This window comes from Neophocaena asiaeorientalis, unplaced genomic scaffold, assembly GCF_003031525.2.
Source record: "Neophocaena asiaeorientalis asiaeorientalis breed wild unplaced genomic scaffold, Neophocaena_asiaeorientalis_V1.1 scaffold962, whole genome shotgun sequence".
Classification (NCBI taxonomy): domain Eukaryota; kingdom Metazoa; phylum Chordata; class Mammalia; order Artiodactyla; family Phocoenidae; genus Neophocaena; species Neophocaena asiaeorientalis.
The window spans coordinates 303,424-319,457 of record NW_020174277.1 but is presented as its reverse complement, the minus strand read 5'-3'; the positions used below and the strand labels follow the sequence as shown (position 1 = coordinate 319,457).

General features: G+C 47.1%; 1 protein-coding gene across 1 annotated transcript in view; it reads right to left on the bottom strand.

Annotated features, from left to right (window-relative positions):
• Positions 1-16,034, bottom strand: part of ELOVL5 (ELOVL fatty acid elongase 5) — a 70,902-nt gene that overhangs the window by 20,636 nt on the left and 34,232 nt on the right. Inside the window, exons 2-3 of the mRNA XM_024755856.1 lie at positions 4,680-4,745; positions 1,359-1,546 (exon numbers count right to left, since the gene is read on the bottom strand). Of these exons, the coding sequence (XP_024611624.1) occupies positions 1,359-1,546; positions 4,680-4,737 (246 nt within the window). The 5' untranslated portion in view covers positions 4,738-4,745. The remainder of the gene's footprint in view (positions 1-1,358; positions 1,547-4,679; positions 4,746-16,034) is intronic.

The following is a 16,034-nucleotide window of genomic DNA, read 5'->3' as shown; positions in this document are numbered from 1 at the left end:
TGCGGCTTTGTCCCTGGAACACAGAGATGAGCACAGCGCTGGGCCCACTCCTGCGCACTGCCCTTGCCTCCAGGCCCGCAGTCTCCACCTCGGAGGCTAATTAAACTGCTTTCGCTCTAGAACAGGCCAGAAAGGAAGGAAAACAGGAGTTGTGAGCATTTCACAGACTGTCAGGCATAAAAGCAATGATAGTAGCATCTACCAGCCTAGTCATAAAACCTTTACCTTGGCTTATGAAACACACGTTGGGGGTGGGGGGGGGGACCAGACCCAAACCTCTCCCAGCGGCAGTGCCTCTGACGATCAGACACATGCTTCCCACCAGCTCCTGCATCACACGCACACCCCCGCACACACACGGGGAGACCCCCGTCACAGCCCGAGGCTGCTGGGGAATTCACTGCAAGATTCGTATTGATTTCTCCCCTTTTCTTCTCTTTTACTACTCCTTGGAGAACTGAAGCCAAAATGAAAGGTTAAAAATCCAAACAGGAGTACTTGCAAGTGTTTGTTTTACGTATGGCTTGAGTCTCAGCCCCAGAGATTTAGCAGTAGTTTTGTGCTATAAACCTGAACAGTGTAGTCCTGCCCCTAAAAATGCATACAAATCTTACTTATCACGGAGGGAGCTTTCCTCCCCTTCTAGCTTTAAAGGCTAAGTGACTATACTGTCAAAATAGGAGGCTTAAGTTTTGATTCCGATGTGTCTTTCACTCTTCCTTAAGCCTTCAAGATCATCAAATTTGGTTTTCAACATCACTGTTTTATAGAAAAAATAATCTGGCCTGAACTTAGACCGTTCCAACCCTAAACGCAGACCTCACTATCTACTCTTCTTAGCTTTGAAAAAAATAACCTCTCAAAGCTCCAAGCTGTCTACAGTGATCAGATCAGGATGGAGAGGGCTGACCGACCACAAACATACCAAACGCAGACTCCACCCACTTCCTTCCCCGGCTGCCTCCAAACAAGAACCAGGCATTTATTAAATGCTTCATAATAAAATGCTCACAGATCTGTTCTTTGCGTTCTGTTCATTTTCTACTCTGTGTTCTGCTTGCGTAAGAGTATTTCTGAAAATATTAATTTTAATTCTGAGCATAATGCAGAACATAAATAACAAAAGAATCCATAGCAAAGCCTTCTATTTTAGATAGATGTGCCCAGAAGGCACATTTGTACAAATAACTCTGGCGTTTTGAAACATCGATTTTATAACATCCTCGAAACACATTACTGTACCTGCCCTCCCTGTTCTCTCCCCCCACGCAGCTGCCTTTCTCCACTTAGGAGCACAATTCAGGACGGTGACACGAGTACATTTAAGTGAGAGGAAGCTGTGTTAACCTCTGACCTACCTCACAGAACATATAGAGAGACAGCAACGTGAGTCCAAGGTTATACACCACTAAAATCCCCCGACAAGAGAACGGCGGCCTATTCTTCATGTATTTGGGTCCCAGCCACACAATTAGCAAGTATAGGATGGAGCAGAGCAAAGTAGGGATATAACTGTCCAGAAGAAACCATCCTTTTACTCTGGGATCTGGAAAATATTAAAAGAAACAACATTTAGTGATTAACAAAGTAGATACAAAACTAGTAACGATGTTTTTCAAACATTAAAACATTAATTAAAATTTCCCAAGCCAGCAAAGCAACTGGAAGAGGAACTGTGAGTCTTCAATATACAGCCTCAAGGTGAGGCTCACACTCATGTTCTGAATAACGACGTGTGTTATTATTCACAGGTTTTGCTAAATAATTAAAAAAAATCCTTTCCAAAGAATCTTAAAGAAACCAAGGAGAAAGCTCAATTTTCCATTAACTGGATTGATTAACCAGGCTTGCTGAATTATGCATGGGACAAGGAAACCCTAGACATGGCAGTCTTTGAGCTCCAAAGCCCTCCATCCCAGCCCAGTGTCAGCCAGTCTGCCCAGCATGCGCAGACTCAGAAGACGTGCCACTCAGCCAGCTCAGAGAGTGTCTGATTCAACAGGCAGCGTCTGCCACGAGTGCCATGGGCAACAGCAGCGGGGATGATACTTTTAAAAGTGAGGGTGAAGCAGCAATGACCAGGTAAGTGAAGAACAGAAGCTTGAGAGGGAAGACCTATACTGATTCAAGGAAATTACTGGCACAGGAGGGACCTCCCTGGCTCCCCTCCCCTCTCCTAGGCAGGAAGGAGGAGGAAAAGGAAAAATGCACTCCAAGTGGCTGCCCGCGGCAACCTGACAGCCCTCCCATGGCTGGGAACAAACTCCCTGGCAGCCGGATCCCTTGGGTGTTATATGTCCCCTGCAAGACTCAACTCTATCCTCTGGCTGACTCCTAGGAAGCCACCTCTGCAGCACGTCCCCCTCTGCATCCTGCTGCAGTGAGCCCCCAAACCTGTAGCCTGCCCTTCGCTCTACATACCCTCCAAGGCCCCCCCACTGTGGAGCTCAGAGGCACATGCTGGTTTCACTTCCGTATCCTCTAAGCACAGCAGCTAAGTGGGGACGGTGTCTCAGCCCCTTCTTTGAGCTCCTGGCTGGACCATCTTGCTACTCTCTGCAGTGCTCTCTCCCTTGACCTTGTAGGACAAGCACAGGTTAAGTGGAGCACACATCCGCTTGGGGAACCACTGTCGGTCTCCTTTCTTGCCGACACCCTAAATTCCCGCAGTGTTTCTTCTCTTGGCTTTAGAGGGAGATGCCCTCCACCCTCTCCCCACTAGTGATGCTAGGGTGGTGGTTGCCAGTTTCTGCCGAACTGTGCTTCTCAGAAGCCCTTCAGGGAAGCGGGCCCCCCCCAGCGAACTTAACAAGATGATTCTTAACCCCTTTTGTTCTCAGCTCTGGGCTGGAAGCTGTCGATTCTGAGAAAACAAGTTCCTCCGCAGCAACTAACATCAGACTGTTACAAATGTTGACGTGCATATAATCACAAACATAATAAATGCGCCCACAAAAACCTCCCATTTCCTTTTACTTAACGCTGTTTTGCACCATGCTTTTTAAATTTTATCACAGATCTTCATCCTTCTATGTGACCAAGTATCCAAGTACTTCCTGGGTGGCTGGCCCCAACCCCAGGCGGTAAATCCTTAGGGATCTGGTCAACTGTGGAGACCTAACCCACTCCCTGGGGGCTGGCTCAGACATAAGCATGTGGAGCAACTGTGGCCACTGAACTCTGAGAAGATGACAGTTTGTGAAGAGCTCTGGGGAAGAATTTACGTGTTCTTAAAACCGTGCAAATGATCAGACTTCTCCCTCCTCCTCTGGAGGTGCAGCCTAGAGCTGCAGCGGCCACCTTGCAACCACGAAAGGTGGGAAAACCTATCCTGAGGACAGAGCTGCTGACATACCGAGGATGCAAGGTAGGAAATGACAAGGACGGGGTTCTTGGGTATCATCATGGAGCCCCTGAAGTGACTCAGGTCACATCATGTAAGCTAATAATTTTTATTATTGTTTCAGCCATTTAAAATTGGATTTTTGATCCAGCAACACTCAAAGAAGGCATCGTCCCAACACCAGCACACAGAGATACATCTGGCTTGTTCTTTTCCAAGGGCTGCACACTAACTTGACTTGTCCCCTATGGATGCGCTTCTAGATTATTTCCAGTTTTGACAAGCAATGCTGTTAAGGACCTTCCTTATATATACCTTTGCTGAGTCAAAGGACATGAGCATTTTAATTTCAACAGAAACCACAAGTGCCCTCCAGAGAGGTCACCCCAAGTTAGACTTTCTCTACACCCTCACTATTACCACAGATGGTATCAGCCTTAATTCATCTCTGCCTTACTAACAGATGAAGTTCCTTTTATTGTTTTCTTTTGTATTTTAAAAACCACAAGTGAAACAGAATCTTTTCATCTGTTTAAAAGCCTCTTGTAGTTTTCCTAAGAATCTTCCTGGGAACTCCCAAAGTTCCTTCTTTACAACTAAGACATTATAGATGACATTAGAAGAAGGTGTAATATGGAGCTGACCTACTTCCTAAAAGGTAATGAATGATGAAGAGCAAAAGAGCTCAGGTGTATATATCTAGCCATTGACGTGACACAACACCAAAGGACATTAAAAAGCCCTTAGGGGCTTCCCTGGTGGCGCAGTGGTTGAGAGTCCGCCTGCCGATGCAGGGGACATGGGTTCGTGCCCCAGTCCGGGAAGATCCCACGTGCCGCGGAGCGGCTGGGCCCGTGAGCCATGGCCGCTGGGCCTGCGCGTCCGGAGCCTGTGCTCCGCAACGGGAGAGGCCACGACAGTGAGAGGCCCGCGTACCGCAAAAAAAAAAAAAAAAAGCCCTTAGAATTGTAAAAGGGTAAGAGTTTTAAACTCCTATCGCAGCAGTGCATTTTGGAAGTCCGTTTCAGCTGAAGACTCACAAGAACTGAGGAAACCATGTCACCAGTAGGGGTGAAATCTGTGGCATTCTCAGGCTGCAAGCTTGACGGCAAAGCTGAGCTCCAGCCAGTCAGCAGAGGGTCACAGCACCTGTGTCTCTGCCCCAGCAGCCAGGGGACCTCAGAGGACTCCAAGCCCCTGGTATCCAGGACAAAGCGTTAGTCTAATCACTGGAAAATGCTCATGTTTTCTAGAATGTCTTCGTGCAATATTTACATGTGCCTGTAACAAGGAGCTGGGGGGAAGGAGGGGGGAGCAAAACCCAAAACCACCTTACCTCGGGGGCCGAGCAATGCCTGGAAATAGGTACTAAGTGATGCATCAAAGTGTTCCATTTTAAAACCTATTAAGAAAAAGAGACACTGGTTAAATCTCTACTCAAAATGCTTTTTGTATTTTTTCATAAAACAACAAGAACAAATTCTTTTCAGGGAACATGCCCTGGACAAGGTTAAGTTCCTCATGTACAAACCATTTATTTTTAAACTCACAAAAGTAACTTATGGGCTAAGTTCTAATTTGAAAATCAAAAGAAAAGACACAATCCCGTGAATTCACTTTATAAATGAAGCGCCAGTTTTCTGTGCTTCTTTTCTCAGCTCTTTAAAAACTCTCTCCGTGAAGCTGAAATCTCAGTGAGGAGAAGGATGGAACTGGATGGAAAGGAGGCAGACAGGGAAGAGCCCATCGGGGCAAATAGGACCGCCACAGGGAGAAGACAGTTCCTCTGCTGGGTACTTTTATTAATTACTGTCTTAACGTACTCACGTCCATAGTAAAAAAAATTCAAACATTTAAAATGAAAAGAGGAGGTAAGAAAAATCTCATCACTTTGCTCCAACACAAGCCCTCCACCCCACTGTTAGAAGGAGCCTACTGGTACCATTTCTTGGGTATACTTCCAGAGATTTCTCTCTTTTGAGCACAAAAGAAGTCATGCCAAATGGGAGTTTTTACAATTGTTGGTCACAACCCATTAATAGATGATCAAGTCAACTTCGCATTAGAAATAATAAACTGATCGTAATAATCACAGTGCTTTGCCCTTAGTGAGAATGAATACTGTCACGAATCTTCGGTGTTACTGTACCATACTTATGAGTATGATGTACTCAGCTGCCATGTGAAATATGTTCTTACTGTGGTAACTGCAAAAAAAAAAGGCTTGGAAAAATATTGCTGATTGTTTTCACTGACAACATCTTAGAGATGATCTCCTATCACTGGTTACAGACCTACCTCCATCTTTAAGACTTTAAAACTCCCTATTTTCCCCCCATTTAAGATTTACATTTACAGGGTAGCGAAGCATCTTTTCATCTGTGTATTGACTGGATTTTCTATATTAAAGTTCGGAGGCATACGTTTAACTGTCTTGGTCATTACTCTCATAGAAATAACCACAAATATTTTTGCTTCCAAGGGCAAAGGCAAAATTGGTTTCATCAACTAGGCAGTTAATCATTTGCCATCGATGACACCTTGAAAGCAGCAGCGACCAGGGTTCCGTTCCAGCATCTGTCCTGCCCTGGGGGGAGACTTGCAGGGTGCGGACTCCCTCAGCCAAGAAGCCACCAGCTCCCACACACCCAAGTGCCAACAATTAGATATGCCACCTTTGTCATTCAACAGCTACACAACTAGGTAGAAAAGCGTGACAGGCTGGCAGGTGATTAAGAGGCTCCACGTTGGGCTCCTTATCAGACAATTTGGGTTTGAAACCCATTTTTTCCACCTAATAGTAATATGGCCTTGGACAACTTATTTAGCCTCCTACCTGTAACATGTGGGAAATAATAATTGCCCCTCAGGCTGTTAAGAAGAGCAAATGATCTAATACACCAATACACCTAAGGTCCTTAGAGCAGTGCCTGGCGCGCAGAAAGCCCTCCCATAAAGGTTTCCTGCTGTGTGTCTGCCGCAGGGTCCACTCCACAGTGGATACCGCCAGCGTCCGTGTGCCCTGCCCACTAAACTCCCACCAGTGAGCCCACAACATCCAATGCAAGTCCTAACACCCGCAGGGGGCAGCAATGGAAGGTGGGACAGTTGACAACATCTCCAGAGAGAGGCACCTGTCAGCGTGAAGCATTATCTGAGCATGAAAGATGAGGCTGAAATGAACGTACTAAACCTACCTGTGTACAAAGGATTGTTGAATAGGGAAAAACACAAAGAGTTCGCCTGGAGGCCTAGAACGGACTAGATTTTCACGATGGGGGAGAAGGCACGTGCTGAACACCAAAACCAACCGAGTTTGCCAACAAGCAGATGTTGGAAATGATGTACATACGCATTAACAGCAAGCTGTAAAAGTCCTAGCAAGTAACAGCATTCTGGGATCTAACGTCAGGAACACACCTGACGAAAACAGTAAGAACACGCTTCTCATTTTTAACTAAGAGCCCTTTCATGGGAGCCTGCAACCAGTTTTGGTTTCTATGTAGGGAGGATGTAGAAAAGCTGGAAACAGAAGTCAAGGAATGCTCAAAAATGACAGGAAACAGACCTGTGGGGTGGAGGTGGGGGGAGAACGTTCGTGGACTTAGGGAAAAAATGAGGCCCAGGAATGGGTATAAATGACCCATCGTTACAAAGATGACAATGCTGACATCACGGCAACAGAAAAGCAGCCTGGCTAAACACAAGGCAAAATTTCAGTCCAATTGCACTGAACCCAGCAGCAGGCCCCCAGACGAGACTACGGGATCTAGTATGTGGTGATACTGAAGGCTTCTGTTACAGGCCATCTGCCCTGAACGATCCGAATCTGAACCCGTCCTGAGCCCTGCAGGAGGTGGCAGCACAGGGGCTCATTCTAAGACGGAACATCTCCACACGCTTCTGCCAGTAAGAGCCCAGCTGTTCTTAGACCACATTTCCTCTCAGCTTGAGAATTCTCTCAGGCTTGCAGAACTTTTCACCATCCAACTTGGGAACACGTGAAAAAGCTAGCCAAACAATCACAACAGTAGTAATTTTCAGAGAGAGTTGCTCATAATTCCTGAAACGTCTACGTTGAGAAGGGGGAACATGAGGCCCTAACCAGCAGAGTCCCTGGCCGGGGAATCGGAGGCCTGGTTGTGGGCTGGACGCGGCCACGTTCATGGCTTCCCCCAGCTTCTCCCCGGGCCACGCCCACAACTGGACACGTCCCGTGACCTGCTCAGAAGGGGCTGTTTTTACACTGGTCACCAGGAGGCTTCTCCAGCAAAGGTTTGCTTTCATCATCTCAGCACAGTTCTGAGTTCCTGTCCAGCCGGCCACACGTCCAGGTCCCTTAATACCATGGATTCATTTCTCATTCATACCACATGCTTACCAAGCACCTGCCCCATGCCAGGAGCAGAGGCAGGACGGCCCTGACGGGTGCAACAGGAAACAAAATTCCAGGCTGGGCAGGAACACACACGTAAAATATGGTACGTTAAGTGACCGTCAGCAAGAAAAAATAAAGCAGGGTAAAGGAGACGGGATCACGGAGCAAAAATTTACTTTGGAAAATGCAGTCGCCACTCGGAGATGGTGACCACAGAGCAGAGAGAAAGGGCACTCCAGTTTGAGGGCCAGCTGGGGGCAGGGGCCTGGGGCCATCTCCCCTCTGTCCTCCCCTCCCCGCCCACTGGGGTTCACAGAAATCAACCCCACGGCGCGGGGAGCTCGTGGCCACCGGCTGGCAGGGGAGGCGGCTCCTTAGCTGCACTCACACCGGTCCCCGCATCCCCTTCGCGGCTCCCTGGCTGGCCCGCCTGGCAGGAACAGGACAAAAGGTCCCAGCAAGTGAACTCCCGCCAGGCCGGCCCGCCCTGCTGGGCGAACTGTGCACTTGCTGAGCAGCCTGTGGGCTGAGCTGTACTCTTTTGTACTTTTCTAAAGGAACGGGAGAGGCACGGGGCCCTGCAAAGCCCTTGACACTCTGCCTGGCGATCTGGGATCACGGGAATGGCATGACCCACTTTGCACAAGGTGTCCAACTGCATGGCCAGGTCTGTGGCCTGCCTGACTGTGGCAGATCCCTATCTTCCAAGCTGCACGTGGGCTGGGAACGTCACTTCTTAACAACCAGGCAACCTACTGGCAGCTCGGGCGAGCTGGGCCACTCAGGCACACAGCTGCTCTGGACAATTGTACTAGCAGGGACCAAGCCCATGTGCTGGGCCCACGCAAGAGGAGCTCTGGTCCTGAGTGCAGCCAAAGAATAAGCCATTCTTTGATGTGACTGGTTCCCCACACTCAGACAGGAAAAAGGGAGAGTCAGCACCTCCCAGGGGCCAGATCACGCTGACACCTAGCCAAGCATCGCCTCCCCACCCTCTTTAACCAGGAGTCTCTGGCACTCGCTCAACCTACGGGCCTCCCAGAATGACAGGTCACAACAGGGAGTAATCAGATACATTAAGGAAAATTCCAACCACAACAGCATCCAAAAGCTCTTTACGAGTTCAAGGGCCACACACAGAAAATGACAACAATGAAAACAGGATAAGGGTAGAGAACACGGGCAGGTAAATTAGAATAGATTTTAAAGAACTCCTCTGTACGCACATTTCCCAAAAGACACTCTTAGTTGAAAGCCACTTCCCACTATCAAATTCGGGACTGTTTCTGGTAACCATGCAGCTGTATTACAATTGCGCCTCCTTGTAAGTATCTCACTAAGAAATGATTAACTAGGGCCAGTAACTACCCTGTATTAAAAGAGGATGAGAGAGCATTCAGTACACCTTCATCTAAATCAAAGATTAGTTCTGTGACGCGGCAAGTTCCTGGCACGTGTACTACGTGAGCCTCGGGCCTAAATTCAAGAGAAACGTTCAAACGACCACAGCTCAGAATACACAAACCTGGAAATACTGATGAAAACAGGGCACAAAAGGGCAAAACCCGAATCCCCCAAAGAGAGCCGGGCTCCTGTGGAAGATCCATCTGTCCATGAGTTGGCTCTCCCCAGGAGCAGGCCCAGGTGAGTCATCTGCGTGAGGCCGAACAAGCATTCGTTTTCACTGTGATCTAGTATCACACAGAATTTGCTGGAGGCTTGAAACAAGACACAACAAGCTCTATGGCAAACCAGTGCCCCCCCCTTCTCACGCGGCCCCCAAGAGAGACAACAAACTGTGAGCCAATGGGGTGGTGGGGTGACCACAGGGAAGGTCGCTGGGGTTAAGGAAAGCTGCTCCCACCGCGATTCTCAAGATGAAGTTATTGGTCTTGGTAAGAACGCAAATGCTGAGCATCTTGGCCATTTATACCTGGAGCAGAAGAAAGTGAGAGAGCTGCTGAGCACGTGAAAAGTACTGAGATCTTAAGGCAAATTTGTTTTAAAGGATAGTAAGATTTAAAAAAAGTATAAAGGAAGTGAATTACCTAAAGGAAGTTAATTACCTAAACCCACAACCAGGCTGTTTGCTGACTCTCAAGCTTAGCAGTGACGATTGATTTTCAGGGTCAAGCCCTGGTTTTTTTTGCTGCCAAGGCCATGGTGGCAGGGAGAAGTCAGCTTGCTTTGAAAGCCCCCTTTCCTGTGAAATCAGTCAAGTCACATTGCTTTTGGTTTAAAGATGTGTTTACTGCAGACATTTAACTACTGTTAGCTTCCTCATCGTGTCCTGTTTTATTTATTTATTCACTTAGAATTGTCACAGTTCGTCTAAAAATGAGTCAGCTAAACTGAGCTTCCAGCTCCAAGGGGTCAGGAGGAAATCTCTCTCCACTTTGTATTCTCCAACCCATTCATCCCCTTAACAGTCAACTCCTGTTAAGCAGGCATGGGAACATTCCAAGTTGCTGCCAATAACACAAAACATTAAATGGTGCTTTAATTTGGTAGTCACAACACTGTTTCTTGAATTTAAAAAGGTTTTTCTTGGTTGGAGAAAATCAGCTTGGGAATAAGAGGAGGAAAATGACCACATCTGCTCAGAAATGTTAAAATATACAACTGTCATAGAGACCCTAAGGAGAAAAACATCTAAGCACTAACAAGCCTCCAGATATGAAAGCAAGTTGACAAGAGAATCCTTTTAGAGTGCTGGCACTTAAAAAGAAGATAACTCCGGGGTTTCCCTGGTGGCGCAGTGGTTGAGAGTCCGCCTGCCGATGCAGGGGACATGGGTTCGTGCCCCGGTCCGGGAAGATCCCACATGCCGTGGAGCGGCTGGGCCTGTGAGCCATGGCCGCTGGGCCTGCGCGTCCAGAGCCTGTCCTCCGCAACGGGAGAGGCCACAGCAGTGAGGGGCCCGCGTACCGCAAAAAAAAATAAAATAAAATAAAAAGATAACTCCGGATTAAATCTTGGCTCGGGAGAAATTATCTGCCACATCAATAGATAATTGGTGTGGTCCCCTCATTCCGACAATCCAGAAATCTGTGCTTATTCTCATTCCCCCAAAAGCTTCTCATACTTTCTTACCCTCATTCTAAGGGCACATCCAACTCTCGTTAATACTCTGATGGAGTCATTCTCTCCTACTGTACATACTGTACAGCAAGCACGTGAGAAAGGACACAGCTCTGGCTGGGCTTCAGGCCAGTCACTGCAAAGCTGGGGCACCGCCAGGCACCACCAAGTCCTGCTATAGGTCAGCGCTGTGGTTAAAGGCTGAGCCCCTCGTTCTGGTGTAATGGACAACTGGGGCGTGGGGGGGGGGCGGGGACTGTAAATGCTGCCACACTCAAGTTTTCCCTTATCCAAAAGTTAGATGAGACAGGTTGAAAGGGAAGCCCACGTCACCTCCAACTCCTTGGTTGCCACCAGTTAACTGAAAAGCACTATTCTAACCATTGCCGAAGGACATTCTATTCTTCTAAAGCGGTGGAGGGTCACACCCACTCTGTTCTTAAATGAATCATCTGTGGTCCTTCCTCCCTGTTCATTCTGTCTTCAACCTTTTCTCCAAGTCCCAGGTTAGGTGTCAAGTGACTCCCCCTTGGCCTCTAGTAGCTTCTAGGGGAATTCTTATTCAGAGCTAAGGAACAGAACATATCATCAAAGTTCTTCCCCAGTAAAGACCCCACACACCAACCCACTTACCCCACAAGCATCTGGAGAGGGGTTCACTGTAGAAAATTACTCTCGGGCGACTCAATTCTCATTGGAAATCAGAAGAATAAAACCAGTGACATTTGGCTTCGGTTGAAGCACACTGTCATTTGGAAGAAGACGAAGCGAATATAGACACAGAAAGCCCCTTGCCGCTGGATGAAGGCCAGACTGCTGTGGACGGATGGAGAGCTCTGCTCCCACGAAGAGCTTTGCTGACAGTAACTCATCAATCCACACGAGGCGGTGCGACAAGGTGAAAGACCCGAGTGCCGGGATCAGGTCTTCCCATGACTGGTTTTACTTCTGTGCTCCTGGTGATGCTGAGAGTGACTGCCCTTCATGCTACCAGTTGTCGGAAAGGCAGCTGAATATTTAACAAGCACCTACTATGTGCCAGGCAGTATACAGTACTGCTCGTTAGGAAAACGACTGACGGAGACAGACATCACTCTGCCCTCCTGAAACACAGTGGTTGGCAGTGTGCAAAGACCCTGTGGCGAGCACTGGGCAGGAGCCCGACAGCCAGGGTTCCAGCCCCTGCTCCACCATTTACTAGCTGTGTGACCTTGGGCCAGCTACTTAATTTCCTCACCTGTAAAAGAAGGGCCATTGAAAGTGCCTTCTCTATGGGATTAAATGAGTCAATAATATATGTAAAATATTTACAATCATGCATGCACACAATAGGTGCAAACATATCTGTGTTATCATCATCATTACAAAGACCTCTGGCACTGACCAATTTCACATTCAATGTTCATGAGAGTTTTTGCTAAGCCATAGACTGGGGTCCCCTGCAAGTCCATGGGCAATGAAACCTGCCCACATCCACACCTCACAGCTCTGGCATTCTCTACTTTGGATGGGATGACATAATATGTGCAAATCCAGGAGACTTTTAAGTCTCTAGATAAATTCTCTGGAATGTTAAGGGGACACTGGTCACTGACTTCCGAGTGGAAGAGAAGATCAGTGTTCATACCATCAGCACAGAGCAGAAGTCAGCCTGTACCTGACATGCCTTTTGTACTCCTAGCAACTAGCACATGGTAGATGCCCAATGAGTTCATTCATTTACTACAGGTGCAGAGGGGGCTGAGATGCCAAAGGTCACAGACTTTGGGTGGAGCCAAAGTTTGAAGCCAAGTCTCCCACCCCACAACCTACCTCTCTTAAAATACCCGGTATGGCCTTTCAAAGGGCACGTTCATAAGATCATTGTAAAGAGGATGGTGACAATATGTATGAGTGGTTTTGAGTTCACACAGCTTTATCCATGAGAATAAATGCAGAATTAATTTAAAATAACACTATCAGGTTAAAAAACAAAAACAAAACCAGTTGTATTCACAGTGGGATATTACTCAGCCATAAAAAAAGAATGAAATATTGCATTTGCAGCAACATGGATGGATCCAGAGATTACCATACTAAGTGAAGTAAGTCCGACAGAGATAGACAAATATCAGATATCACTTATATGTGGAATCTAAAACATAACAGCAATTAATTTATATACAAAACAGAAACAGACTCACGTAGAAAACAAACTTATGGTCACCAGAGGGGAAAGGGGGGGGCGGAGGAGGGATAAATTAGGAGTACTACGGGATTAACGGATACAAATTACTATATGTAAAATAGATATGCAACAAGGATTTACTATATAGCACAGGAAACAATACTCAATATCTTATAATAACCTATAATGGCAAATAATCTGAAAATATATAACTGAATCACTTTGCTATACACCTGAAACTAATACAATATTGTAAATCAACTATACTTCAATTAAAATTTTAAAAGATCAGTTGTAGGGACTTCCCTGGTGGCACAGTGGTTAAGAATCCGCCTGCCAATGCAGGGGACATGGGTTCGATCCCTGGCCCGGGAAGATCCCACATGCCGCAGAGCAACTGAGCCCGCGTGCCCTATAGCCCACGCGTTGCAACTACTGAAGCATGCTTACTTGAGGGCCTGAGTGCCACAACTACTGAGCCCGTGTGCTGCAACTAGTGAAGCCCACGTGCCTAGAGCCCACGCTCTGCAACAAGAGAAGCCACCGCGATGAGAAGCCCGCGCACCACAATGAAGAGTAGCCCCCACTTGCTGCAACTAGAGAAAGCCCTGCGCAGCAACGAAGACCCAATGCAGCCAAAAACAAACAAAATGAAAAAACACAAAAACCAAAACCAACCAGTTGTATTCACTCATGATGCTTGGTAAGAGAGACCTTAGGAATCTCCATATTAAGACCTATTTGGGAAGTCAGTGGGAAAAGGGTGGCAATCCTCCTTGGCCTCATTTTCATACGCCCATCATCACTTCCACCATCTCAATCAGTGATAAAATTATAGGCTTATGTTTAAAGTGCTGTGATTGTCAGTTATACTGTAATTATCTGCTCATTTGTTCATAAGCCCCATTAAGCTCCAAGCCTTCAAGGGCAGCACCTCTGATGTTCCCATCAGTGCCTTCAGAGCCTGGATCTGTGCCTGACAGACTGCCAATTACTGGCTGAAACTATGAATGAATGCCTTCACGTCTTTCAGTTTCACATCAATGGGTCTTCCAATCTGTCCGCATCTCACAATCACCTAGAAGCTTTAAAAAACAGATTTCTGGGACCTACTCCTAGAAATTGATTCAGTAGTCAAGAGGCTGAGAAATTTGTTTTTTTTTTTTTTGAAAAGTTCCTCAGGTAATTTTGATGGGCAGCCCGGCTTTTTTGGGAACTACTGCTGTGTACATAAGCTGGGCTTTGGGACTAATGAAATCTGTTGCAGACAGTATCCATGTATTGTATTACAATGACAAGAGTCTAGACTAGGACAGGGGTCAAGGACAAAATGTTTTTCATTCCTACAAATTAGGTTACAATTCCCTGTTTGCTCTAACTCCATCAGCCGGGGTGGGGGGGGGCGGGGAATCATCTCTTAAGCTGAAATAAACCTCATTAAGTCAGAGATCAGTTCTCCTACCTTTTAAACACAGTGTTACATAGCACATATAACAGATAGCCAGCAGGCATTAAGTAGTGTAAGCCCTTCCTCCACTCTGGAATGTTGTTGTAAGGAATACAACATAATATAAGGAGGGACCCCTTACCCTCTGTCAGCACTTCCCAGGCTGACAGGTGTCAATGGAGGCCAGGCCTGTAAAGCGCAGCAAGGGAGGGTCTATCCTGCTCTGTGTCACCCCCAGCAGCTGTTCTCGGGACACAGGAGGGATTTAGTAACCGCAGGCTTGGTCATACCAAGCTGGGGACGTGTGAGGTGCCACCAAGTGGCTGCCAACGCCAGAACTCACAGCACATACCTGCCCACAGCCAACTGGACACACTGCTTGGAAGGAGGCAAGGTGGACGACAGGAAGCATCCATCCGGGCACTGGCCAAGAGGTGGGCTCTGGCTCAGGCCCCGTTATTATCAGTCCTACACTGAGCCACTTCCTATCAGCTTCAGTCCCTGGATTAGAGGACAGAGGTGTCTTCATGTGAACTTAGCATCTGTGGAAGGCAGCCTCTAAGGTGGTCCCCAGGGATCCTCTCCTGCACTGGACCAGGGCTGTGTGTGGGGCCAGTAGAACACAGCAGAAGGGATGGTGTGTCACTTCTGGGATGAGGTTATAAAAGCCACTGTGACTTCTTCCATCATGGTCAGTATGCTTCTCACATGACTAGCTTCAGGGGACGCCAGCTGCCCTGTTGTGAGCCATCCTATGGGGGGGCCAAGGCAGAAAGAAACCAAGGCCTCTGCCAACACCCAAGTGAGTGAGGAAGTGGACTGCAGGCCCACCGGCACCTCAGCACAGACCCTGAGGCAGGACCACCCAGCTAAGCCTCTCTGGGTCTCCTGACCCTCAGGGACTGTGTGGGATAATACATGTCTGCTGTTTAAAGCTGCTGAATTTTGCAGTAATCTGTTACTTAGCAACAGACTAAATTAACAGGTTGGGGGCGGTTAGAGGGGGTTCTTCAAAGCCAACTCCCCTTTCCCCTGCTGGCTTTCCTGCTGGTTACTACACTCAACCAAGGCACCAATTAGAAGCACGGCCCTAAAAAATAAACACACACACACCGCCTTGATTTAATTGGAACGGGGAAGGAAATGAAAAGGCTTGTAATCGAAAATACAGAATTTGGTTATATAAAGAATATAACTTTCATTGCTAGTCTGAAGCTTAAGACAAGGGAGCTAACATTTATTGAGCGTCTATTACATACCAGATTTTCAAAGACTCAGTAAGGAATTATCCCGATTTTCCGGATGAGGAAACTAAAGTTCAGAGACTTTAAGTAACCTGGCCAAACAACAAGCAGGTCCACTTCGTTATCTGCAGGTTTATATGTCTTAGGGTGGCCAAGTGTCCTGATTTATTGGAACTTGGTTTCCTGGGATTCAATATCAGGGAAAAAAAAAAAAGTCAGGAAAGTCCCAGGCACACTGGGAAGAGTTAGTTACCCTACTATGTACAAATCTTGTGCTCTCTGCAAACTACTACACAGAATTTTTTTTTAAGTACATTTTAAAGCTATCATTTTGGCAGCTTGTGATCTGCAATGACTTTTTTTTTTTTTTTTTT